This window comes from Bos javanicus, chromosome 9 (assembly GCF_032452875.1).
Source record: "Bos javanicus breed banteng chromosome 9, ARS-OSU_banteng_1.0, whole genome shotgun sequence".
Classification (NCBI taxonomy): domain Eukaryota; kingdom Metazoa; phylum Chordata; class Mammalia; order Artiodactyla; family Bovidae; genus Bos; species Bos javanicus.
In genome coordinates this window covers 27,852,559-27,878,917 of record NC_083876.1, presented here as the reverse complement: position 1 = coordinate 27,878,917, position 26,359 = coordinate 27,852,559, and the positions used below count along the sequence as shown (strand labels likewise).

Genomic DNA, 26,359 nt, shown 5'->3' with positions numbered 1-26,359 from the left:
CTTTAGTATCAAGAGAGTTTATTAAATTTATACAACATGACATACCCTTAGGTGCTTTAAATTATGTATTGATATATCAGACCTATGAAATAATGAAACATTACTATATAAATACCCCACAAAAGGATTTTTGTAAAACTCATTGTTTTTAGAGTTTTACAGTATTTTTAGAGTAATCCATTTTATTATGAGACTCTGCTAGGTATTTGAAAAAAAATAAATGCACCTACTGCAGAAGATGCAAAAATATAATTCTTTTCATTAGTACCTAAATGAGTAGGCCAGAACTCATAAAGTTTCAAAAATTTGCATGGATTTTGACTGTTGAAATCAATCAACAATCACCAGTGAGGTGGGTAGTGGCAGGGAGCTAGCTCTCAGATCAGTCCAAGAATCTATTTGTTCTTGGATGTACTGACAGTAATAACAGGGGATTCTCATCCCCGGACCAGGTAATCCTATGATACAGCAGAGAAGATTAAGGTAGAGGGTATTTTCCCTTTTCTGGGTATAACCCTTTTCCTTAGTGAAAATGTAGAGTGAGCCATTTGACTCTAAGATGAAAAGTGCATTTCCCTTAAATTGCAAGCTTGAGGTTGGGAAGTGAGGAGTTCCTAAAATTGGCAGGCTTTCCTCTTTCAGTAGTTAATGTGACTGATCATTTTAAATGTGTCCTGTCTACATCTCAAGAAGTTGTTCTCAAAGGGCAATTTAAGTACAAAAAGATGAGGACTTTGTTAAAATGCAGATTTCTTGGCACAGTCAGGCCAAGGAAAAAACAAAAACCCTACAATTCGATGGGGTCTGGACCCTAGGAATATGTATTTTTAACCAACTTCCCACAGGAATCAGATTAGACCACACTTTTGGAATAACTAATTTAAAATCATTAAAAATGTCTTTTTTGACAATCATTTCTAGTGTCTCTAAAGCCCTCAGCAACAACAATGGAGAAAGTATGTATCTTGGAAGTTTAGAATGCAGAGACTTCTTGCAATTTGAAGGGTTTGGACACCCCCCAAATGAAATATGGTGCTCGGCCCCAAGCTGTGATAGGCTGTTTTGTATACATAACAGGTGGACTAGTTTATTGAATTAACTAAAATCTTCATGCTTCAGAGAGTCTTCTTTAACTGAATGCTGACAGTGTAATGAAGCTATATGTCATATTATTACCCTACAAATGTTTGTATTTCTTATGCCACTATTTTCTGGATCCAAAAGCCATTTATTTAATTAATGCACCAGTAGTCCTACATGCTTCCAATTTGAAAAAGAAAATCTCTTATGAACTCAAGAAGGTTAATTTTTTTAATCTAGAAAATTATTTTGGTTATACCACATAGGAGGTTTCTATTATATTTAACTGATGCTGTGATGTTGCATTTTAATGGCATCAGCATATCAATAAGAAGATGAAAGTATTTTTACAATATTTAAAGTTAAGAATTTTTTTTGGCCACATTTTGTGGCATGCAGGGTTTTAGTGCCCCCACTAGGGAAAGAACCTGTGCGGGAATTCCCAAAGTTAAGACATTTTAAATATTTTAAATTAAGATGCTCCCTTCCACCTGTCCTGTGTGCTGACCTTAACAGCGTGTAAGAATTCTAGACAGGTATATGTCAGGCAGTCCCCAGTGTGTTTGCTTCACCTGTCTGAGGATAAAGCGAATCCAGGCCATCCTGAATTTGGAAACTTCATTTTATAGAAATGCTTCTTTAAATCCAACTCAAATGTTAAAACAGGTCATTTTTTTCCTAAAGAAAATCTGAACTGTTCTACTATTCTTTCATTGTTATGTGACAGTCATTCACATAAGGTAATTTTATATCTCCTCATCCCTTCTTAGTTTTTTTTTTTTCTCCAAATGAACATCTTTCTAGGAATACCACATGCTGTCCATCTTTCCCCTTCCCGATCCTCAGGGAGCAGTGATAGATGTCATTCAGCGGCTGCCTTGTTGGTTGTTCCCTGTGGAGTAGCAGCTGAGAGAAAATGCATTCAGGGTGCAGAATGTTAACAGAAAAGACATTTTAGAAAATCTCTAATGAGAGTGGGACATATGTGGTCTGGCGCTCTACGGCAGATTCACATTAGCTACAATTTCTCTGCCTGCCATGAATAGTTGTTTAAAAAAGTAAGAAGAAGGAAGAAAAGAGAGAGAGAGCATAGCAGTGGGGAGGTTTGATTTTTCCTACCCCACAAATTTGCCATAGCCTACGAGAAAATCAGAGAGCAATGCTTGATCACGCTGACCCTTCTTATCCTACTTATTAAAACAGATTGGTCCATAAAAAACAGATTATGTAGTGCATAAGAGTGTGTTTCGGAGAAGGCAATGGCACCCCACTCCAGTACTCTTGCCTGGAAAATCCCATGGATGCAGAAGCCTGGAAGGCTGCAGTCCATGGGGTCGCTGAGGTCGGACACAACTGAGCGACTTCACTTGCACTTTTCACTTTCATGCATTGGAGAAGGAAATGGCAACCCACTCCAGTGTTCTTGCCTGGAGAATCCCAGGGACGGGGGAGTCTGGTGGGCTGCCGTCTATGGGGTCGCACAGAGTCGGACACGACTGACGTGACTCAGCAGCAAGAGTGTGTTTTAAGTTTAGAATAGGCATGTACCTATATATATATATATATAAAAATCTTATTCCTGATGCTTTAGAACCATGTATGAATATATATGCATGTATACTATATAATTAAATAATTTGCTACACATAAAAATCTGTGTCTAGTGAATAAAAGACCTAGAGAACCTATTTATTTAAAAAGCACTATTAGAGATCTATATGCAAGTATGAATCAAATTCATTAGGTCTAACTCAAGCTAAGCAAATAACCAATCCTTTGCCTAAATGAGAAATAACTATTTTACTGAATCAAAATCAATACATGTCTCAAAATCAAAGCCACCTCACAAGTAGATAATTTAGAAAACACTATGTCTTTATCATGGTTGAGTTAAAACTATAATGCAATTATTTTAAAAACAAATGCTCTTAAATCATAACATAATTTCTTAAATGATATATTTATATATCTGATAAGCTTTTACAGGTAAAATTTCCATTATTTACCTAATAATACATTTATCTAATTGAGATGGCAGCTCTTCTCAATAGAGAGCCTGAATTTAGCAAAGGCATTTGTTTAGCTGATAAAATCACATTTGTGCTTTTATTTCTAAGTCTTAAGTGATAGTTGAACATTCTTTTAATAGATAAATAGTTCTTTTATGTGAAAATGAAATTAGTAGATTGAAAATGGAAAGGTAATATAATGCTATCTTCAATAATTCTGGTTACTGTTAGGAATAAAATACAATATATGTGACCTAGAAAATAGATATAATTTGGAAATATTTTAGTGATGAGTCCCCATCAATAGAATATGTACCCTAAATAAGTAAGATACTAAAAATGAACATTGAAAAGTGTATTTGTATTCTTAGTTGCTAGATGAGTATTTTGGTACTCCCATATATAAATGGAATGAATTTTTACATGCTGTATTTATGGGAAAAAAATAAAAATATGCTTGGTACGTTTAATCAGTTTCATGTGATTCTTTTGTTTTTGTGATTATTTTCTTTTTGAAAAGACAATCTACAATGCAAAGTATTTTAGGATTTTTATAATAATTTTAAATAAGTATATTAGTGAATCAGAAGATTAATTTTCCTGTCTATCACAATAAAATAGTCCATTCAAAATATTTTTTCTTTATTTACTATGTTTTTCTACCCAAAATATTGCATAAAAAACATACAGCTTTGCTAGAGATGATAATTAATTTTTTAATTGATTCAAGGCAATATAATCATCTTTAAAATTGAAGAAAGGCTTTGGGCTTCAAAGATTTAATTTCACTCATGTCTCCTGCATTCTAGGTGGATCCTTTACCAGCTGAGCCACAAGGGAAGCCCAAGAATACTGGAGTGGGTAGCCTATCCCTTCTCCAGTGAATCTTCCTGAACCAGGAACTGAACTGGGGTCGCCTGCGTTGCAGGCAGATTCTTTATCAACTGAGCTATCAGGGAAGCCTCCTTAAATACTACTTTGAAATAAAATTACTTAAATACAAAAATTGGTTATTTACTAACAAAACAAAACAAAACACTTTTCCTTTCTTTTTTTCCTTTTCAAAATATATTTTCAAAAAATATACCTTTTCCTTCATATAAACAAACATTTCCAAATATTACTTTTGCATTCAGGGAAAAAAGTGATTCAAAGATAAAATATGAGAGTAGATTACAAAGACAAATACCATATAATTTCACCTTTATGTATGGTTCTCAAATTCCATATCTTGTACTTTATAGTAGGAAAACTTATTTTCAGTTTCATTGTCCAAATAGCGTACTCAGTAATGACATTTTTAACTTTTTAAATGCAAATCTTATAGAAGCAAGTCCTTAACTTTAGCCCTCAACTAAAATTATTAAAGCTATCAGAATAAGGAAAACATTTTAATGTTTAAAAAACATTGATAGGAATAGTCTGCACAGAGAAGATCCCACAATCTGTGTGGGGAAGCTCAGACTGTGTACCAGCTTGCAACCAGGAGTGGATTTAGGCAAGGAAAGATTCAACAAGGGCTAGAGATGTTTGACAATAAGGTCCTCAGCAAACCTCTTAAAACTCCACCCTTTTATGTTTACAAACACCTTTCTTTAAAGAATGTCATTTACATTCTACCTTCATTTAATTGCTCTATTTCTGTGAAGTATGGATGTAAGTTTGACATCAGTCTTACTGAAAAGCAGCACTATATGTAAGATACAAAGTTTTCTAAGGTCATAAATTTAGTCATTGTACAAAATGGATTTAATAATTCAATGTATCTTCTGAATTATGTGCTCTTGCAGAGCTACAGGAATGTATGGATACTTTTTCTGATACTTATTCTATATGATTTGAAGATATACCTTTTAATAAAATTGCTGTCATTTTCCTGGATGGTTGTTCTTCAAAGAGTACACAAAGGACAGAGAGTATGTGTCCTTTAAATAATTTCAGATACTAACTCAAATTCTCTTTTAAAAGTGCTTCAACACGCATCTTTAAATATGTGAACACAGTTTAGTGTTTCTATAAATAAAATTTAATTTCCCAATTATTGTATTTCCTTTCAGGTATATTCACTTATACACATCTTTTACTCCCTTCTCAAGGCTGATCTTCATCTTTTTCAGGTTTTAATTTCACTGCATCTGTTTCTTGCCCCACATCTCTTAGAACCTCTGGCCGCCTCCTCTGAATGTTTACCTTTCTGTTCATGCTTGGACACGGCTGCAGCATCTTTCTCGTCCTTTTTAGGTTTGGGTGAGGTTTTCTGTACTTCTTTTACTTTAGTAGCTGTTTGCTTCACCTTCTCCTGTTTCACACCTTTCACTTCCTTTTTAATCTTTTCTTCAATCTTTTCTCTAGTCTTAGCTTTCTTCTCTTCTGTATGGAGTTAAATAAAAGTTTAATTATATAAGTAAAAAAATATATATAAACATATTTTTAAACCAATGCAGCATTTTATCTTTCATTAGTTATTAAGAACAATTTTAAAAGAAAGAGAAAAGAAAAACAAATTAAAAAACTGTGTCACTGACATAAATTGTGACTATTATTTGACTTTTATACAGCTTATGAAGTGGCATGTTAGAGTACTGAAAAAATGTTAACTTGAAAGTTGGGCATTTTCTTAATTTGTACACAAAAACATTATTTTTTAGGTAGTCAGGAACTGAGTATATCAAAAGGGAGGCATTTGGATTCTGCAGGGCAGTTATATATAGACATGCTCAGTGAAAACCCATGTCTGTACCAAAAAGCCCAATGAAAGAGACCTTTTAAATGGATATGGTCATTTTGTTCTACAAATGAAATATCTTCAAAGTTATTTAAGAAACTAAATTTTCAACACAATAGTTTTTAAAGATAACTACTGTGAATGTAAATGTAAAATGATTTGTACTGGTAATGAATATTAGAAACAAAAGAATAAAACCCATTAAAAGATAACTCAAGAGACATTCAGTCTTTAATGGTTTGACTTTAAAGTAATGGAAAGAGAGTAGAAATTAAGACGTCGGCTCCTGTGTCAAAAATAATAATTCAATTGTCTTTTAGAGCCTTTGTGTGTGTGCTAAGTCGCTTCAGTTGTGTCCGACTCTGTGCAATGCTAAGGACTGTAGCCCACCAGGCTCCTTTGCCCATGGGATTCTCCAGGCAAGAATACTGGAGTGGGTTGCCATTTCCTCCTCCAGGGATCATCCCAACCCAGTAATCAAACCTACATGTCTTATGTGTCCTGAATTGGCAGGCAGGTTCTCCTAGTAAACAGAAAGGGCTATAAATTAGAATACATATGAATTTTTATTTATATTCTATATGTTCATATTCTTAATTTTATATTAGTACATGTATTTGGAGGAAGAGGACTGGGACTGTGAATAAATGAGTCTGTGAATGTTTCAATTTTTTTTTTAAAGCAACAATAGTATAGTACATTTGTGTAAAATGTTTATAATAGATGCTGCATATAGGACATTTACTCTATGGGATCACACATAATCCTTGACTTCATAGTAAGTCTACTATAGTGGTGGACTCTGTCATTTGCCTATGTAATAGGTAGACTTTATTGTCATTCATGTTGCAGAATTTGATGAAAATATTATAATCAAGTTTCTTGACTTTGTGCAGTAAAGAATAATTTGAGACTAAGACAAGATAATATTATGAAGTCCTGCAAGGAGAAGGATAAACATGATAATGCTCATGAAACCAAAATAACCTGCGGTTCTACATTTAATTGAATGGGCTACCACCTCCCAAAGTTTCCTCAGAACTTTGCAGGGAGATATTGATGTTGTGTTAGGGGTAGAGGGATATTTCTATGATCAAATAAATTGGGAAACATTAAGCTAAACTCATTTCTTTTCTATGGAATTTCTCAAAGCTAATGTGTATTAAGAGTCTTCAAGGAGGTAGATTATGCTATCCACTGTTTCCCAAAGCTACTGACCATAAAACTCTCATAAAAGAATCACCCACTTACTCCACAAACTTCCAACATCTTGGTGGCTTTTGTGACTTCAATCAACTGGGGATTTTCTTCTATTCCCTTTAAACCTCAAAGTCTCCTTTACTGCTTTCTGCTGCTTCCTACAGCAGACACATACATTGCTATGACTGAAACCAACACCTCTGTCCAGACGACTTTCGGTCAACATTGTTTCAGGACCCCACACCAAAATATTTATCAGTTTCTGCCTGGAGAAGAAGTTCCTTTGAGAGGGCCAACAACACCTCTAAGTCATAGAATTCACATATGATCTAACAAACACTTCCAGAGAGCCTATCATGGCCTGGGTTCAAAGCCAGTTGCCAGAGCTCTGAAGATCAGCAGATTCCTATCTGAGGAATGTCAAGTAAAAACCTGTGACACCCAATTAAAAAAAAAAAAAAAAAGGAAACAAAACCAAAAAACCCTGTGATATCTAGCTTCAAAAAACCCTTTGATATCTAGCTTTATCATCTCTCCTCTCATAGCATTTTTCCAAAAATTCCTTTCTCCAACAGACTACTTTGTTTTTTAAAAATTATCTCATGTATTCTCTACATGTCAAATATTGCCAGGCTATATCATATGTATGTTCCATATCTTACACATATATAAATCCCTTTGTGCTCAATTCATATGCAACAAATGACTCTGCCCTTGGAACTAATCATTTATTCACCAGTGCTTAGATTTGTCTCAACTTTTGTTTAAACACACATGCTATACCCTACGGTTTATCTTGTATTACAGATGGCTTTCACATATCTGTCTTCCCTACCAGACTGAGAGAAATTTGAGAATAGGAATTATATATATACTATTCATTTTGTAGCAACATAAGGTCTAGCACAGTACTTCTTTCAGAGGAAATGAAGAATAAATGTTATAAATGAACAATTTCATTTTAGAAAACAGTAAATTATCTTTAGATCATGTACACAACATAGAGACATATAGATTACATATGTAAATATGTGTTTAGAAATGGACTTGACCACAACCTGGAAAATCTGCCAACTAGCTTTTTGTTTGTACTTTTATATGTGTGAAATTATTATCGTGGTTACCTTAAATGACACCTGATCACTTCTTGTAGGTAGCAGCTGATTTAACTTTAGCTTTGTACTATGAAATTAGACATATGAAATTAAGATTTACTTTTAGTGCCATTACAATTTACAAATGAACACAGGTCATTTTCTTACACACAAGACTACACCTAAAACAAATTCATTTATCTGTGGTTTTTAAAGTATAAAAATAACAAAATTTTCTCTTTTAGACATTTTTAGTGATCTTCATCTTTCAAACAGGTAATGTTTCCTCACATTAAAAATAAAAAATGGATGAGAATGCAACAATGATGTGGATATAATGTGGAAAATGCCATAAAAGTAAATCAACACCCAATTTATATTTATTTTTATCAAATTAGATAGGTATTCTTAAATTTTGTGCCAAAATACTTTTCCTGATCTTTCTCAAAAATAATTTAATTGACAACTGCATTTAGTAGTTAATTAAGGAACAATGAAGCAAAAAGTATTGTCATGTTCAAATCACCCAGCTCAATTTGGGAAGACATTTAATTTATTACTTTTGTCAAATGGAAAACCAAATAGCCTAAACGAAAGAATGACATCAGCATATTTGATCCAATTTTGGAATACCCATTAGCAATCTGTACCAGAATCAAAATATCTTAATCAAAGAAGGGAAATCATATTATGCAATAAACATGCTAACAAACTATACCTTTTTGGAGTTAGGAAATAACCTATATCAACTCTCGTTCATTAAGGAAATGCCAACTTTTAACTTTATCTCAGTTACTTATATTCTTATTAAGTATTTTTGATTTTTGGTAGGCCAGGTTGACTTACCATGGCTCCCAAAGACTCCTACTTGCCTACTTGTATAATCTTCATCCTTTGAATATGGACTGGCCTAGGAATTTGATGCAGACCAATAGTATGTGGTTTCCATGGTTAGTTTACATAAGATTGCTATTTCTGTCTTACTAGCTGACTCTTTCTCTTGCTGAATTTGATGACTCCAGCAATATTGGTGAGACTCATGTGGCAAGAACTGAGGATGGCTCCTGCCAATAGCCACCTCCTCCCCCCACAAAAAACTGAGACTCTCTCAATTCAATAGGCCTTGAGGAATTGAATCTTGCCAACAGTCATTTAAATGAACTTGGAAATAATTCTTCCCCAGCTGAGCCTTCAGATGGGACTACAGCCCTGTCTAACACATTGATCACAGTCTTGTGAGACACTGTAAAGTAAAAGACTGAGCTAAACCATGTCCAGATTGTCTGTGTGGTAATTTTTATACAGCAAGAAATAATTAGTACAGTATTAAATAAATATTTGTTGAAGAAATAATTGATGCTTGAAGAACTTTATTTAATTAGCTTTGGAAAGAATACTTGATTTATATTCGGTTCACTTGGGGTTTGGTCTTAGTTCAATTACATACTAGTTTTCAATCTGGCCAAATTGTTTTCTCTTCCCAGAGGTAAATTTCTTCATCTGTTAAGTCAGGTAATTAATTGGGATAGTCTCTAACATCCTTACTATCTTAAAGTTTCAATTCATCCATGTTATCTTCAAAAAATGATGTTTTGTTATCTCATGGAAAAATTTAGTAAAAAAGACATCGTCCTCAAATATCTAATTATTTTACATTTTATAGGTAAACACTAAATTTTGAAAATAGATTCCAATTTTTATCTACATGTTTAGTCTCTTGAAAATACTAGATTGAAATTTCCAAAATATATTGATCACATAAAACCTATATTTTAAAATAAAAGGACAGATAAGATAAAATGGCTAAGTAGGAGGACACAGAGCTCACCTGCCCCCACGAACACATCAAAAATACATATATATGTGGAGCAATGCTCACTGAAAACAAACTGAACACTGGCAAAAGACTCTTTTTATAACCAAAGCTCTGTAAAAAATACACACAAAACCAGGTAGGGAGGGAAGAGAAGCAATTAGGTTGGACCTGCACCTTTATGAGAGGATACAGAAGAGGAACAGGATTACACAGGCTTGGAGATTCCCTTCTGGGAAGTGAGCAGTTCAAAAGACATATAGGCCACCCCAGTCCTGGGTCTAACATCAAGAGTATGAGTCCCCTTAGCTGATTTGAAAACCAGTGGGACTAACAGCAGGGCTGGAGGAACATAGACTATGCTGGGGAAGAACACACACATGCTCACTTTTTCCTGAAACAAGGCAGAGGAAAAAAACTGAACTGCCTTTGCTTCTAGACAGTTTCTAGTGACCACCACAGCTTGTGCCCCAGCCTGAGCCAAACACCCCTCCAGCCACGCTTGTTCTGTGGTGCAGCTCCACACCAGGGCAAAGGCCGCCACAGCTGAGGAGAACGCATAGTTGTAAAGGACAGAGCTGGCTCATCTGAATGGGGTGATGGCAGTCATTCCTGGCACTTATAGCAGATAGGAAGTGGACCAGAATTCGGCCGGTGCTGGGACCACCCCAGCCTGCACCCTGAACCACACTGAGCACACGCTCCAGCTCCTCTTGCTCTAACACTGCTCTGCTGTACGCTGAAGGTGCCAATGCTCAGAGTCAGGAGAGCACACACTTAGCAGGAACAGAACCAGCTCCGTTTCAATTATCAGGGCTTCTCCTGCAGCAACTTGGGACCGGATCCAATCCCCAACAGGGTGGTGTGAGCCTCAGAACAGAGAAGAAGCCCATGCTTACACCTGGCTCTGGGCCTAGACCCTCCATGTCCAATCCCACATCCTTCCATGGTGAGAGCAGCCACAACCCCATGGGAGAATGAGACTCATGCTCACATCAGATCCACCCCTCCCACCAAAGCCACTTGGCACACGCAGACCACAGAGGCACTCCCACACAAGGACAGCCTTCAAGACTGGGGTAGGCTACTGCATCACATAATATCATACAGAGAGTTAAGAAAAATGAGAAGACGGAGGAATTTGTTTTAAGTGAAAGAACAACAACAAAAAACTCTGAAAAAACAACATGAATCGGAGATAAATGGTATCAGATAAAGAGTTCAAAGCACTAGTAATAAGAATGCTAATTGAATTAGTGAAAAGAATAGACAAACCATGATAATTTCAACAAGAAACTACAAAATATAAAAAAGAAACAGACAGAACTAAAGAATACAATAACTGAAATGAAAACACACCAGAAGAAATTAAGAGCTGACTAGGTGAATATAAAATAAATAAGCTACATGGCTATATGGTACAACAGGGGAATACAGACAATATTTTATAGTAACTTTAAATGGAATATAATCTTTGAAAATTTTGAATCATTATGTTGTATACCTGAATACAATATAATATTGTAAATTATAATATATTGTAAATCAATTTACTGTTGTAAATCAATTATATTTCAATACAAATACAAATGTATTAAAAATAAAATTACAAAAAGACACACATATGATACCATTTATATAAGGAATCTAAAAAATAATACAAAGGAACTCGTTTACAAAACAGAACAGACTCACAGATACAGAAAACAAACTTATGGTTTCTAAAGGAGAAGGTAGGGAGGGATAAATTAGGAGTATTGTTTAATAGATACATATCCCTATGTAAAAACTAGATAATTGACAAGGATTTACAGTATAGCACAGGAAACTATATTCAATATCTTATAATAAACTATGATGGAAAAGAATTTGAAAAATATTCATATACACATAACCAAATTGCTTTGGTATGTATCTGAAACTAACACAATATTGTAAATCAACTATACTTTAATATATATATAAATAAAATATGAGAAAGAAAATTGAATTTAGTAGATAGGACTGAATAGTTAGAAACTATGTTTTGTAGATAATCTATAATTTAGTAGATAATATTGAATATACAGAATCTATATTTTTCTAACATCAAACAATTGACAAATTTAGAATAAAAACTAGTTAATGTAGTCTTCCAAAGTTTATAACATTACATTTATATTCTAACTGCTTTTTTCTTTGGTATATTATCAAGACAGTTTAGGCCCTTACTGGCTTAAAATATTGATCAAGATGATGCATTATTCTTCTTGAAAAAAGAAATCCTTAATGTCAGTGTTCTAAAATTAAACTCAAGGTGTAATACTGATTAAACTGTAAATCAGGTATGTTTGTACTAGTTTGCCATTGTTCTAGGAACTGCTACAAATTTAGCTACTTAACCCAACAACCAGAATCTATTATCTCCTAGTTTCCATAGTTTAAAAGTCTTGTTACAATGTCGCTCAAACAAGTTTTCAGCTTAGGGTCCACAATGCTAAAATCGGCTTGTCAACTGGGCTACATGTTGCTACATGTTCTGAAGAAGGGCTGGCTTCCACACTTCTTCAACGTGTTGGCAGGATGCATTCCCTTCTTATACTTTCCGTGTGCCTCCCTCAATTTTCAAGCTAGTAATGGGGGCGAGTCCTTTTCACATGTCAAAATCTTTCTTTTCTGTCACTTCTCTATGTTTTTTAAGGTTCATGGGGATTACACTGAGCTCATCTGGATAATTCAGGAAAAACCCCATATTTTAGACCTATCTGAACTATTTTTGCAGACTGCTTTTTGCCATATAATGTAACACAGTCAAGGGGAAGACACCAAGGGGTGAAGGCCATGGGGGCCAAAATTCTGCCTGCCACAGACAGGAAAGCTCTTCAATTTCTTCTCATATTTGGAAATGCTCTATTATTTTAAGTATTCACTTTTATTATTCTTTTACATATATCATTTCAAATGTAAAGTCAAATTTTTTGTAAAGGAAATGCTAAATGCTTACAATCATCCAGCTGCTACCCCAAATATATTGCTTTTAAAACAGAAAGTATAACTTACCTTTTGCCACTGTCTTTGTTTCTGGTTTTTCTTTTTTCTGAATTTTTTCCTTGTGAGTTGCTTAAGCAGAAAATTTTATATTAGTACACACTTTTAATAGATTTCAAGACTAAGCTTTTTCTTTACCTCATTTTTACAGCCACCAAAATCATAGGCTAGTTTGATGACATTAATGAACCTAATCTAGGAATTTTTTAAAAATCACCAATTTAATAAAAACTATAAAAAAAGTTAATTTCAAAGACTTGGCATTAAGACTTAGAAAGCATTTGAAAGCTAGTCTCATCCTTCTGTTTAAAGTTACCATTCTAAACGGTATTTTGGAATTGTCTCCAGGAGAGACAAACAGAAAAAATAATTTTATAAGAATTTGTGGAAAGATGTATCATTTTATCAGGAGGAAGCTCTGTCTTTACAATTAAAAGAAATAATTAAATCAATATTAGAGCTTTGATTAAGAATAGTGTGTCTTAGGACTTGACTTCCCTGGCAGTCCAGTGGTTAAGACTTTGCCTTCCAATGCAGGGGGCGAGGGTTCAATCTCTGGTCAGGGAGTGAAAATCCCACATGCCACATGGTCAAAAAGTCAAAACATCAAATAGAAGCAATATTGTAACAAATTCAATAAAGAGTTTAAAAATGGTCCACATTAAAAAAAAATAAAGTAGTATGACAATATGAATTTATTGTATTGATTTCTATTTTCTTTACATAGACTAGTAAACTCTTGTGTCTCTTAATGGCTTAAGTAAATGAGTTCAGAGAAGTACAACAGCATGTGAAGGTTATTCCTATATTTCAAATGTATTAAACAGTGCAGTTTAATAGTTATCTAAATCACTATACATTTTTCAACGTGTTTATACTATTTATTAAAGATTAATAAGGAGAGTTAAAGAAATTAAAGAAAATTAAAGATAAAATAGTAGATTTTAATTAAAACATCCAGGTTAAGGAAAGAGTCAAATTATTAGGGTAAAAAACTGGAGCCCTAATTATTTTCATTTTTCTAACTATATCCTAGGAATATTAATATCCATCAGTTTTACTTGTATTATAAAAGGAAAATGATGTGCTTAAAACATATATTTAAATAATCCTCTTAAAATACAGTCTATGAACGGTTTCCCCAGAATTTTTGAGAGATGATACAAGCCTCATAGAAAGCTTAGAGAAGAAAGTCCATGAGATCATAGCAGCTATGGAGTTACCGAGAGAGCAGGCGCCTTCACCTCCAGGGTTTCAGCCTTTCCACCCCTAAGCCTGCCCCATGGTCATCTCTACTACCACTTGGGGTTATGGGTAACAGTTTAGAAAATATTAGCTGAAGGAGGAATAACATTCGAGGTTATTGGGCTACAGCATGATAACTGTCTCATAAAAAGCAAACGCCTTTAATTGGTATACAGTAAATAAAAAGACACAACGGTTCTGTTTCAGCATCTCAATTTGGGTAAGTTTCCTTCAAATGTATGATTTAGTGGCAACAAATTCTCAATTAATTTTAATGAAAAGTATCTGGCCATTGTAAAGATTGAAAAATCACAAGAAATATAAGATTATTTCCTTTAGTCGGAGTACACAGAATCTGATGCCAATAACTGTGTAAGTCAATAGCTGGTAGGAAATGGACACCTGTTTCTAGAACAGAGAAGATGACTGTACTGAAATTCATGGATATTATCACAAAGTAAACCTTAATAAAAGAACAACTATTTAGTTCAAATATCCAAATGTGAGTTTAGAATAGAGAAGAATGAAGCATGTTTCAACTGATCTGATTTTTAAGCATTGTAAATTCTAGCTAAATAGAATGCTTTACAAAATAAAATTGCTCAGTAGTCTATGTGTATTGTAGATACAAAAATCAGCTGAAATCTAGCCTAAATATCCTAGACATGATCCACTTTAAAAGAAAAGCAAAAAAATTAACTTAGAATTTTCTATCATATTAAAATGGATTTTTTAAATTAATTTTATTTTATTTTTAAACTTTACATAATTGTATTAGTTTTGCCAAATATCAAAATGAATCCACCACAGGTATACATGTGTTCCCCATTGATGAATTAAAGTTAAATATGAACTTAATTTTTAAAACTTGAGAGATATTACTAATTATTGAATTAATCCTTATATGAAGATTCAAGAGTAGAAATACCAAAAGAAAATATCAACATATCTAGCCACATAAAAATTTAAGAATATAAATAACACACGCTTATCACACATATGTACTCACACATGTCTATTCATACAGACAGAAACCCTTACATTAACTATGACACTGAGAAATGCATTTGTAAATGCAATAGGCCAGTTACATATAGCCAGTTTAGACACATACACATATCATCAGGAGAAACAGGAAGTAAGTGTGAAGAGTTACATAAATGTGTATCACTAAAAACCATATCTAAATCTTTAAATCTACAAATAATAAGTAATCAAAAGATAGAGTTAATATAGCTTAAGATATATATTTAAATATCTCCATTTAAATACTATGCAGCATTTTTTAAAAAATGAAGGAAATATCTATTTACTGATATGAAAAGACATCTAGGATGTATTATTAAATTATAAAGCTAGAATATAGGACATGCTAAATTATATGTAAAAATAGGGAGAGACAATAATATATATTGTCTTATAAAGGCAAAACAAAGTTTTGAAAAGATGCTCATAAAAGTAGCTTGCCGTCTGTTTGTGTGGGTAGATGAGAAAAGGGATCAGAGGGTGGGAGCAAGGCAGGAGCGTGCTTTCATAAGTACCTTTACATGTTAAACAGTGAGTGCACATTGCTTATTCTAAATAAATAAAAGCTAAAAAAAGTTTTTAAATCCAGTCTAATACATAATCACCAAATGCAAGTTAAAGTAATAGACTATACTTTTTAACCTATCAAATTAGCAATTATTTTTTGAAATTATATCCTCATTGGCTAAAAGCAGCCTTAGAACTGTCAGGAGGAGAAGTTAATACATTTCTAGAAAAGAAATTGGTAATGGATTTCAAGAGAGTCTTAAGTATTTTATTTCCTTTAACCCAGAAATTGTTCTTTTTACATTCAATTCTAAGGAAAATTATCATAATATAGTTTCAAAAAATAAATTCATGGTCATCTAAAATCTAACATAAGGAAGAAACGGTCAAACAGTGACAGGCCAATGAGTAAAACAGCAGTAAGAATAAATCCATACCTTTCTTCTCAGGTTTTTCTTTCTCTTTTACCTTGTCTTTTTCTTTATGTGTAACTGAAAGAAAGACGATATTTTTCATTTAAATAAAGGGAATACAAGATGAGATGCATGGCAGTCCTTGATGTCAAAAATTACCTACTGCCTTTGGATATTTTTATTTAACTAGTAGGAAGCTTTACATAGGTTTAAATGTTAATTATAGATATTTTAAATTTCTATTTTTATTTCATAAGTAAGGAAAAATTCACACCAAAACTAGTCTGATTGAAAAGAGTATCCCTAAACTTTTCCAAATCTTTACCTTCAGTTTAATGAATTGGAAAATTTTTTAAAATGTGAAAGTTGCTTAGTTGTGTCTGAGTCTTTGCGACCCCATGGAATTCTCCAGGCCAGAATACTGAAGTGGGTAGCCTTTCCCTTCTCCAGGGGATCTTCCCAACCCAGGGATTGAACCCAGGTCTCCTGCATTGCAGGTGGATTCTTTACGAGCTGAGCCACAAGAAAAGCCCCAAAATGTATTATGCTATATGCCAAAGAAGGCCAACTCAATACTGGAGAAATACTAAAAATATAAAGACAAAAATACAGAGATAATCTAAATATGAAGCAAAGAACACTCAATCTAGTATATGCAATATATGTTAATCTTCTTCAGAAAATTTCCACACTAAAAGTTTTTGAAATTATACTGAGGCGAGACTAGAAGGACACCAAACTGTTTCAAAGAAAACAAAATGTAATTCAATATGAGCTATGATTCAATTAATTAATATAGTAGGGCTCAAATTTAAGTCATAATCTTCCCCTATAATTTAGTCATAACTCTTATTAATGGCACCTCCAATTATCCAACCTAGTAACTTGGGACTCATCCAGGATTCATCTTTTCTTTCTCATTTTTGTTCATTTGCCAAGTTTCTTCAATTCTACCTTTAAATATCCCTCTTACTTATCTTCTTCTATCCAATATTACATTTCCAACCTACCATTTATTTACACTAAAATATAGAAATTGGGTTAGGGATAGCACTAGGATTCCCTGGTAGCTCAGCTGGTAAAGAATCTGCCTGCAATGTGGGAGATCTGGGTTCGATCCCTGGGTTGGGAAGATCCCCTGGAGAAGAGAAAGGCTTTCCACTCCAGTATTCTGTCCTAGAGAATTCCATGGACTATACAATCTATGGGGTCACAAAGAGTCAGACATGACTGAGCGACATTCACTCTCACAGAAAGAGCACTGGCTATGTGTTAAGACTTGGCTAGTCAAGACAGACTTCATCCTTGTCAACAATGGATGATGGATGCTAAACAAATAATTACAAAGGTAGCTAATTGCAGTTAAAATAATTGCTGCGAAGAAAATATTCAGGGACGCATCAGTTAAGTTCAGTTCAGTCGCCCAGTCAAGTCCGACTCTTTGCAACCCCATGAATCACAGCACGCCAGGCCTCCCTGTCCATCACCAACTACCGGAGTTCACTCAAACTCACGTCCATCTAGTTGGTGATGCCATCCAGCCATCTCATCCTCTGTCGTCCCCTTTTCCTCCTGCCCCCAATCCCTCCCACCATCAGAGTCTTTTCCAATGAGTCAACTCTTTGCATGAGGTGGCCAAAGTACTGGAGTTTCAGCTTTAGCATCATTCCTTCCAAAGAACACCCAGGGCTGATCTCCTTCAGAATGGAGAAGCATATCAATGTTTAAAATGAGACCTAATCTAATCTGTGTGCTTGGGAAAGGTCCTCTGGTAGAAATGAGATTTAAGAATGTGAATGATGAGAAGAAATTAACCTAGTAGGGGAGTGGGAAGGAGAAAGGGAAAGAGACCATTTAAAAGATGGACTATGATATCCTTCTTGGGTATATTATTATTATAAATATTATTACAATAATATCCTGAATAGTATCTTGAACACTTAGATTTTGATTTTTCTGAGTCTCCGAGTAGCCTCCCTAACATGAAAATCTGATCATATGTTGATCTGATAAAGTGTTAGTATCTCCCTCCTTGCCTAGCATGATAATCTGTCACAATCACAATAAACTGTGGAAAATTCTGAAAGAGATGGGAACACCAGACCACCTGATCTGCCTCTTGAGAAATCTGTATGCAGGTCAGGAAGCAACAGTTAGAACTGGACATGGAACAGACTGGTTCCAAATAGGAAAAGGAGTACGTCAAGGCTGTATATTGTCACCCTGCTTATTTAACTTATATGCAGAGTACATCATGAGAAACGCTGGACTGGAAGAAACACAAGCTGGAATCAAGAGTGCCGGGAGAAATATCAAGAACCTCAGATATGCAGATGACACCACCCTTATGGCAGAAAGTGAAGAGGAACTCAAAAGGCTCTTGATGAAAGTGAGAGTGGAGAGTGAAAAGGTTGGCTTAAAGCTCAACATTCAGAAAACGAAGATCATGGCATCTGGTCCCACCACTTCATGGGAAATAGATGGGGAAACAGTGGAAACAGTGTCAGACTTTATTTTTCTGGGCTCCAAAATCACTGCAGCCATGAAATTAAAAGATGCTTACTCCTTGGAAGGAAAGTTATGACCAACCTAGATAGCATATTCAAAAGCAGAGACATTACTTTACCAACAAAGGTTCGTCTAGTCAAGGCTATGGTTTTTCCTGTGGTCTTGTATGGATGTGAGAGTTGGACTGTGAAGAAGGCTGAGCGCCGAAGAATTGATGCTTTTGAAGTGTGGTGTTGGAGAAGACTCTTGAGAGTCCCTTGGACTGCAAGGAGATCCAACCAGTCCATTCTGAAGGAGATCAGCCCTGGGATTTCTTTGGAAGGAATGATGCTCAAGCTGAAACTCCAGTACTTTGGCCACCTCATGCGAAGAGTTGACTCATTGGAAAAGACGCTAATGCTGGGAGGGATTGGGGGCAAGAGGAGAAGGGGACAACAGAGGATGAGATGGCTGGATGGCATCACTGACTCGATGGACGTGAGTCTCAGTGAACTCTGGGAGTTGGTGATGGACAGGGAGGCCTGGCGTGCTGTGATTCATGGGGTCGCAAGGAGTCGGACACAACTGAGCGACTGATCTGATCTGATCTGAGGTACTGTATCAAATATAAAAATATCTTATTATTCCAGTAATTTGACATTTGCTTATCAAACCAATCTTACATATGAGGAATTTACCTTTGAACTTTACATTCCACCTGTAACAAATGCTTGGAGTTCCATAAATATATGGAACTTTGCATTTCTGCCTGCTGTGCCATCACCAAGATTTCTCACACCCACATTTCCTCTGTTTCATGCAACCTTTCAGCCCTGACTCAAATGCCTCTTTCTCTGCAGAGTGTTCTTTCATCTCCACTTATCCCAAGAAGGTGAACTCTCTTTAGAGGCTATGCCCTACTGTTTTATTTTTTTATCCTAGCCATCACATGGTATCAGTGACATGGTGGACTCATTAGATATTATTGAATGAGAAAATTTCTAAAATATTATAAGAGCTATTTTTATCATGTAGTACAGTTCTATTTACTGGTGATGTTGTATAGATATAATATAATATGCATTGCTTGCTTGCAATCATTAACATTTTTTACATTAAAAAAATTCTTAAATAATTAAATCTCAGTGAGAAACAGAAAAAACAAAGATCATCCAGACATTGTTTCTACTTTCCACATTCAATGATTCTTTTGGGTTTTCTAAGTTTAATATAAAAATCTCACAAAATAAGAGAGGACATCAGCACTCACACATGACCAGAAATAGCTTTGGTTTCTTTGAAGCACTATTAATTAAGCTGAAAACCAAAAGAAAGTCCCGGCAAGAACAAAGCCTCTTTTAAAGTTTCTCTAGGGGAAAGGAAGTTTGCATGAGATAAGCTTTGCTTTTGGAACCCTGGTTAGCTAGACCCCCAGGAGACAACCTAATCTGTGTCTCTGCTTCTGTGAAGGACCAGACCTCAGCCACCTTGGACAGCTGGTTGTCCATTCCACTAAAGGATTTTCCAATTGATGTGTACATGAGCATAAATGGAAGAATTAATATGAAATCAAAAGAGCAAGGGGGCTGAATTCAGGCTCAAATTAGCATATTAATGCCTTATTCCTATTACTCTGGGGAAAAATCCAGTTCCTCACAGTCTAAGTTTTGATTTACAGACACAGTCCTGTATGCTGAAACTTCATTATCCTCTTCAGAAATGGTACCATAATACTGCTCAGTGAAGCAGCTGGAATCACACGCTCTAGGGAGCTGTTCACCACAGCAGACAGCCTCTGAAACTCCTTGGATGAAAACTTCAAACTTCGGCAAGACTGAGCTCAGACACTAAGGTTTGATATTACTTTGATCAAAACTGTGCCACCATCAATATCTGCCATAATAATCCCTCTAAAATAAAAGTAATCTGCTGCAACAGTTACATTAGGTCCTGTGTCTGTTTGCTTAGAATTCACAGAAGTTTTCATATGAAAGAAGAAAAAGGTACCTTTCTCGTCACCAGCTCTGTTGGCAAGTTACATCTTAGCTAGGACAGTTTTAACTCAGAGCAGAATAAGCTTGTTGCACCTGCTAGAGCTTAATTTGTTTGTCACCCTTATTTACAAGAAACAAAAGTCCCTTCGGCAGGCTGACAATTAAAAACAAACGGAATCCGCCAGTTGGAGCGGACCTGATGTTTGGCATCTGAGTTGGCAGGGCCCCGCCGTTCCTGCACTTGCCCAGACTCTGACCTTTCCCTGACCAGAACACTCAGCTCAGCTCAACTCCAAAGTGCGCCTCTCGTCCTCCCCGCATGTCCCCTCTCCAGCACTCTGCCAGCTGTGCTCTGTGCTTCCACAGCTCCTGGTCCTGGCAACCTGCCAGGCGGACTCTGTGTCCTTTGCTGAAGTGTATCAGTGCTCACAGTGAGCTGACCCTGGGTTCTTTTAATGGGCACTACACTCCCAAGGGGCCAAGCAGCAGGCATTGAGGGCCAGGTTGTCAGAATCCTTTGCAGTTCTCTCTGCTCTTAGTTCAAACTCAAAAGTTTTGGCATCGAATGTTTTAAAGTACTGATTTATATAGGCTACTCTATTCGTTAATTGATGGTTAGCAAGAAAATTTAATGAAGCAAAATTCTGGAACATATACTTGATTTCAGAGCTATTGGACAGGACTAATCTTGGGTATCTAAAGCAAAAGGAATCAGATAGCACATTACCTTTGAATTGTAAAAGAATTTGGGGAGCACCTTGGTGGCTCAGATTGTAAAGAATCTGCCTGCAAAGTGTAAAACCTGAGTTCCATCCCTGAGTCGGGGAAAATCCTCTGGAAGAGAAAATGGCAACCCACTCCAGAATTCTTGCCTGGAAAATCCCATGGACAGAGGATCCTGGAGGGCTAAAGTCTGAGGGGTCCCCAAGAGGTGGACACAACTGAGGGACTAACCTTTCACTTTCATTTGGGGAGCATGATTACCTGTAACAGATTTCACTGATTTTTCTTTTTGTTTTTAATATATTATTATTATTATTGCTATTTTTACTTATTTTTTGGTACGCCACACTGCATTTGGGATTTTAGTTCCCTGGCCTGGAATTTAGGATCTTAGTTCCCAGATCAGGGACCAAACTCACACCTTCTGCATTGGAAGTGCGGAGTCTGAAAAGCTGGACCATCAGGGAAGTGCCCCTCACCAAGTTTTCTTTTAATTAACTGCTCTATTTCTCAGATTTCTGGCACTTCTGTTGTGGGAGGTATTAGCACCGAAGTGGTTTATAAATTTTAAATAGGTCAACATTTTAAACAGCTTCATAAAATTCATATATATTCACGTTTCCATTCATCATTTTTTATGAAAGAGCAAGATACACATTCATTTTAAACCCATTTTTAAAAATTTTGCTTTAGCCACCGCTAAATAAAAATGCCAGATGTACTCTTGGATAGTGTATATCTCTGTGTGCTTCTTCTTTGTAATTTTAATGTGTTGAATCTTAATTTTGTGCTAAGACAAAATGATCTACACACTTTAAATGATGATAATGAACTCAGTAGAAAAGCATTCTTGAGTAGAGAAACAGTTCTTTATGATTGTATTTTCCATTTTTCTTAAAGGAAGAATTTATCATTTTTAACATAAGCACACAATGTTAGAGCTGGGAGAACCTAAGAGATCAATTAGCCTGAATTTCTTTGTCCATGGATAAGAAAATACAGCTGCCTAAGTGTCCACGGTAGAGCAGAATAAGAACATAGTTATTCTGTTGCTAAACTAGTACTCTCCCCACAAGACCATGCTGTCTTGTCCATCCCAGGTCCTGTGCAGACTTGTCCTTATGTGCCAAAGTGCTGATTAGATTTCCTGAGCATGTTATCGGCAACCTAGCCTACAACAATGCACACACTTCTTTTTCATAGTAAAATTATATTTATTTATGTATTAAAGTGAAGATTAGGCAAATTATCTAAGGTTACAAAGCTCATTTGATACATACGCTTTCAATTACAAAATAGATCTTTTAATTCGAAAGGATTGGTGTTACTCCCAAATCTGATTTAATTGTAGGAGTAATTTCTGCTTCACCTGGGGCTACATGGCCACAGTCAGAACTGTAATCGTTTCCTCATAAAAGAATAATCGCTATGGAGGAGGAGAAGTATAGCTTTGTATAGGGCCTACTGTTCTCATTTTCCAGGTTTATCATACACAGCAGCCAGAGAAGAAAATAAGATATATTTTGCACTTTAAGGAGTCAATTAAGTCCAGCTGAGAGAAGGCAAAAGTGAGTTTATACAACATGGGATGACTAAATTAATCTGTGGACTTGAGAGCTCTTTCATAAAGAGCTCCAGGATATTTAGATACATTTTAATGCCCTGTCCTCTCTGGCATTTGAGTCTCAGCTTCAGCCAAATCCCTTGCCAACCTATGATTCCAGTCCTATAATTGTTTCTCAGAAACAATCCTAAACCAGTCTCTTAACCCTTTTTTAAAAAGGTCTGCTGACTTTAATTATGTTACGGAGAAAAGGTATGTAACCTTATTTGGAAACATAGTCTTTACAGAGGTAATCAAGTTAAAATGAGGTCAGGAGGGTAGGCCCTAATACAATATGACTGGTGTTGTGATGAAAAGGGGAAATTTGGATAGAGAAAGAAGAACACAGCAGGCAGCGACAGAGACCGGGAAGAAACACCATCTGAATCTGAAGGCAGAGACTGGAATGATTTGTCTACAAGCCAATGAAAGCCAGCACACCCTTCCAGTTCCTTCACCCCCTACCCCAGTCCACCAAAGGTGGGAAAAAGCCTGCAGATTCTCCCTCACAGCCCTGTGAAGAACCAACCCTGCTGAAACCTTGACTTTGGACTTTTAGCCTCTATGACTGGGAGACAAGAAACTTCTGCTATTTTAAACCACCCAGTTTTCGGTACTTTGTCACGCCAGCCCTAGGAAACTAATACTAACACTAATCCCTGGACTCCTCTTGTGCTCCCTTAACAGAGTTCCTACCAGGTTCCTTGAGGACTGACCCCCTGAACTAGCTGTTACATCTTCCGTTAAAGGTTCTAGAGTGCACACCTAAATCTCAAATTAAGGCCCTGCCAGAAAACCTACTCAGGAACTGAGGCAAGCAGCTGTTTCCTCAAATAGTGTTTCTCCTCCAGGATATTTCCTATAATAATAATCTTCCTGTAATGCAGGAGACAGCCGTTTGATCCCTGGGTCGGGAAGATCCCCTGGAGAAGGAAATGGCAACCCACTCTAGTATTCTTGCCGGGGAAATCCCATGGACAGAGGAGCCTGGTGGACTACAGTCCATGGGGTCGCAAAGAGCTGGACACGACTCAGCAACTAACACTTTCACTTTCCTCCAGGACACCTCTTTTTGGAGCACTCACCACACGACGGTGAGGCTATGTGCTTGGTTGTTTAGGTCTCTTCTTAGATTGAGTCCTATTCTTTGAATTCTTAGTGCTCAGTAGAGTGTTTGGCACAAAGTAATTGCAATGAATAAATTAATATGTATTACTGCCTAATGGCTATAGCCAGTTTTTCTATTTACACCATCTGTCTGCTGGGTCACTCCTCCATTCCCACCAATTGGCCTACTCAGATGTTAATTACATGCCCTTCCTCAGCACACACCCTGCCTTGTAAATTACCTCCCTATTCCTAAAGGTCAGTTCTCCATATGAACACTTGAAAACCCAAGTGGATGTAGCAGACACCTATTGCTCTGAATGCTTAAAAGGCCCTTCTATTGTCTAGGAGCCATTCTAGAGAGACAAAATGCTCTCACCTAGTTATATGTTTATCATCAAGTTCTAGTCTTTTCTGGTTTACTTTGTTCTATGAATATATTGATATGTTTAATAGTTAAGTAGAAGCGTAACTGTTATCTGAAACCAACAATTAAATTTGCAATTGAAAAAGAAATAAGATAATACTCAATTAAAGAGTAAACACATGGAGGGAAAAAAAGGGGGAGAAGTAAAAAATGAATTACTATTTTTCGCTGGATAATTGAATTTTGCTAATTTGATAATTGAATTTCTTTCTCTTTTTTTGTACTTTCCAAAGTGTCCAAATTAATCTGTATTACTTTAACTGATATTATTATATTATATACTTATTGTGGGTTTTTCTGATTACACGTTACAGACAGTTTTTGTTTTAATTTGGAACTGTTAAATTCTTCAATTGCCTCTGACCAAATAAATTTGACATTACAGTGGCCTAGTTAAAGTTTCATAATTATATATATTTGAAAATAAACACAGAAATGGCAAATGAAATAGTTCTCCATCAGAATCAAGTCAATATTAACAAAATAGAGAAAACAAATGCTTTACTAATTAATTCATTGATATTTCAACATATGTTGAGTGTGTTTCATATGTTTGGCACTTTAGAGATATTAGAATGATTTTTGAGGAGACGGAAGGTGGCGGAGGAGTAGGTGGAAGTGGAGTACATCTCTCTCCACAGATATATCAGGAATACACCTTCAGACACAGGAGATCTTGCAGAACACCAGCTGACAGCGGGCAGGAATACCTGACCACTGGTAAAGAATATATAGAAGCACCCAAAACGCGGTAGGATGAAGAAAGTAGTGGGAAAAAAAAACAGACTGGACCTGCCCTTGGCGAGTGGGGGAACTGAAGCAAGGGTCCCATCCCCATATGGGGCAATTGTTTGGGACAGAGGATATTAGAATCGTTTTCAATTTAATATAAGCACACAAACTCAGAGCTGATCCAATCCTGAGAGACCACTGAGTCTGAATCTCTTTGTTCACTGATAAGGAAACACAGAATCATATGAGCAAATGTCAACACAGACCTAGAACATATAAGAAGACAAACTGTTTCTGCTCCCAGTGAGTTAGATCCACATACCCACATTTAAAATTTGGTGTCAAAATGCTTTAAAGGTTGAAGGCATGGATGTAAAGTAGCATGGAGGAAGTAACTAAATGCTCAAAGAGTGAGCAATAGCAAAGGAGGCCTATTGAAGGATTTGACTTTCCATCTGAGAATCAAAGAAATGAGCAGAAGCCTGCCCTGTGGCTGATGGTCAAGAGGACAGGCATATAAAAGCACAGAATTACGAGATAGCAGCAGGGCTGGCTTAGGGACTGCCCGACAGTTCAGTCTGTGGCATGGGGTTGGGGGTGTTGGTGGGGTCTGGACTGCAGTGCTGGTGCGAAGCAAGGAGAGAGTTGGGAATGGAAGGGACTAATGAGGAGGTTGCAGAGTAAGGACGGTAAGCAGTAAAGTGGACAAAGCTGGAAATGTGTAGGGCTATCTATTAGTGATCATATGATGAGGGCCTTTTATCTCAGGACAGACAGTGTGGCTTTTATCTCTGTATATAGCACTGTGATGACAACAGATAGATTTAAGCCCATGAGTATGATTCATATGGATTTGAGAGGTTAATGGGGGCTTCCATAGTGGCTCAGACAGTAAAGAATCAGCCTGCAATGTGGGAGACCTGGGTTCAACCCCTGGGTTGGGAAGATCCCCTGGAGAAGGAGATGGCAACCCACTCCAGTATTCTTGCCTAGAAAATCCTGTGGACAGAGGAGCCTGGTGGGCTAATGCAGGGGAGGCCTGAGAGGTTAAGGCAGAAGTTACTTAAGAAGTGACTGTCACAACCTAATTGGTAGATGATTGTAGAAGGGATAATAATGGGAGAGGAGAGGTGAGAATGGACTAAAC

General features: G+C 36.1%; 1 protein-coding gene across 50 annotated transcripts in view; it reads right to left on the bottom strand.

Moving 5' to 3' along the window:
- Positions 1-26,359, bottom strand: part of TRDN (triadin) — a 415,136-nt gene that overhangs the window by 268,228 nt on the left and 120,549 nt on the right. For all 50 annotated transcript variants that reach the window (XM_061427426.1, XM_061427397.1, XM_061427384.1 and 47 more), the window contains 3 exons: positions 16,164-16,217; positions 12,961-13,020; positions 5,280-5,459 (listed from right to left, as the gene is read on the bottom strand). In XM_061427426.1, coding sequence (XP_061283410.1) covers positions 5,280-5,459; positions 12,961-13,020; positions 16,164-16,217 — 294 coding nt within the window. The remainder of the gene's footprint in view (positions 1-5,279; positions 5,460-12,960; positions 13,021-16,163; positions 16,218-26,359) is intronic.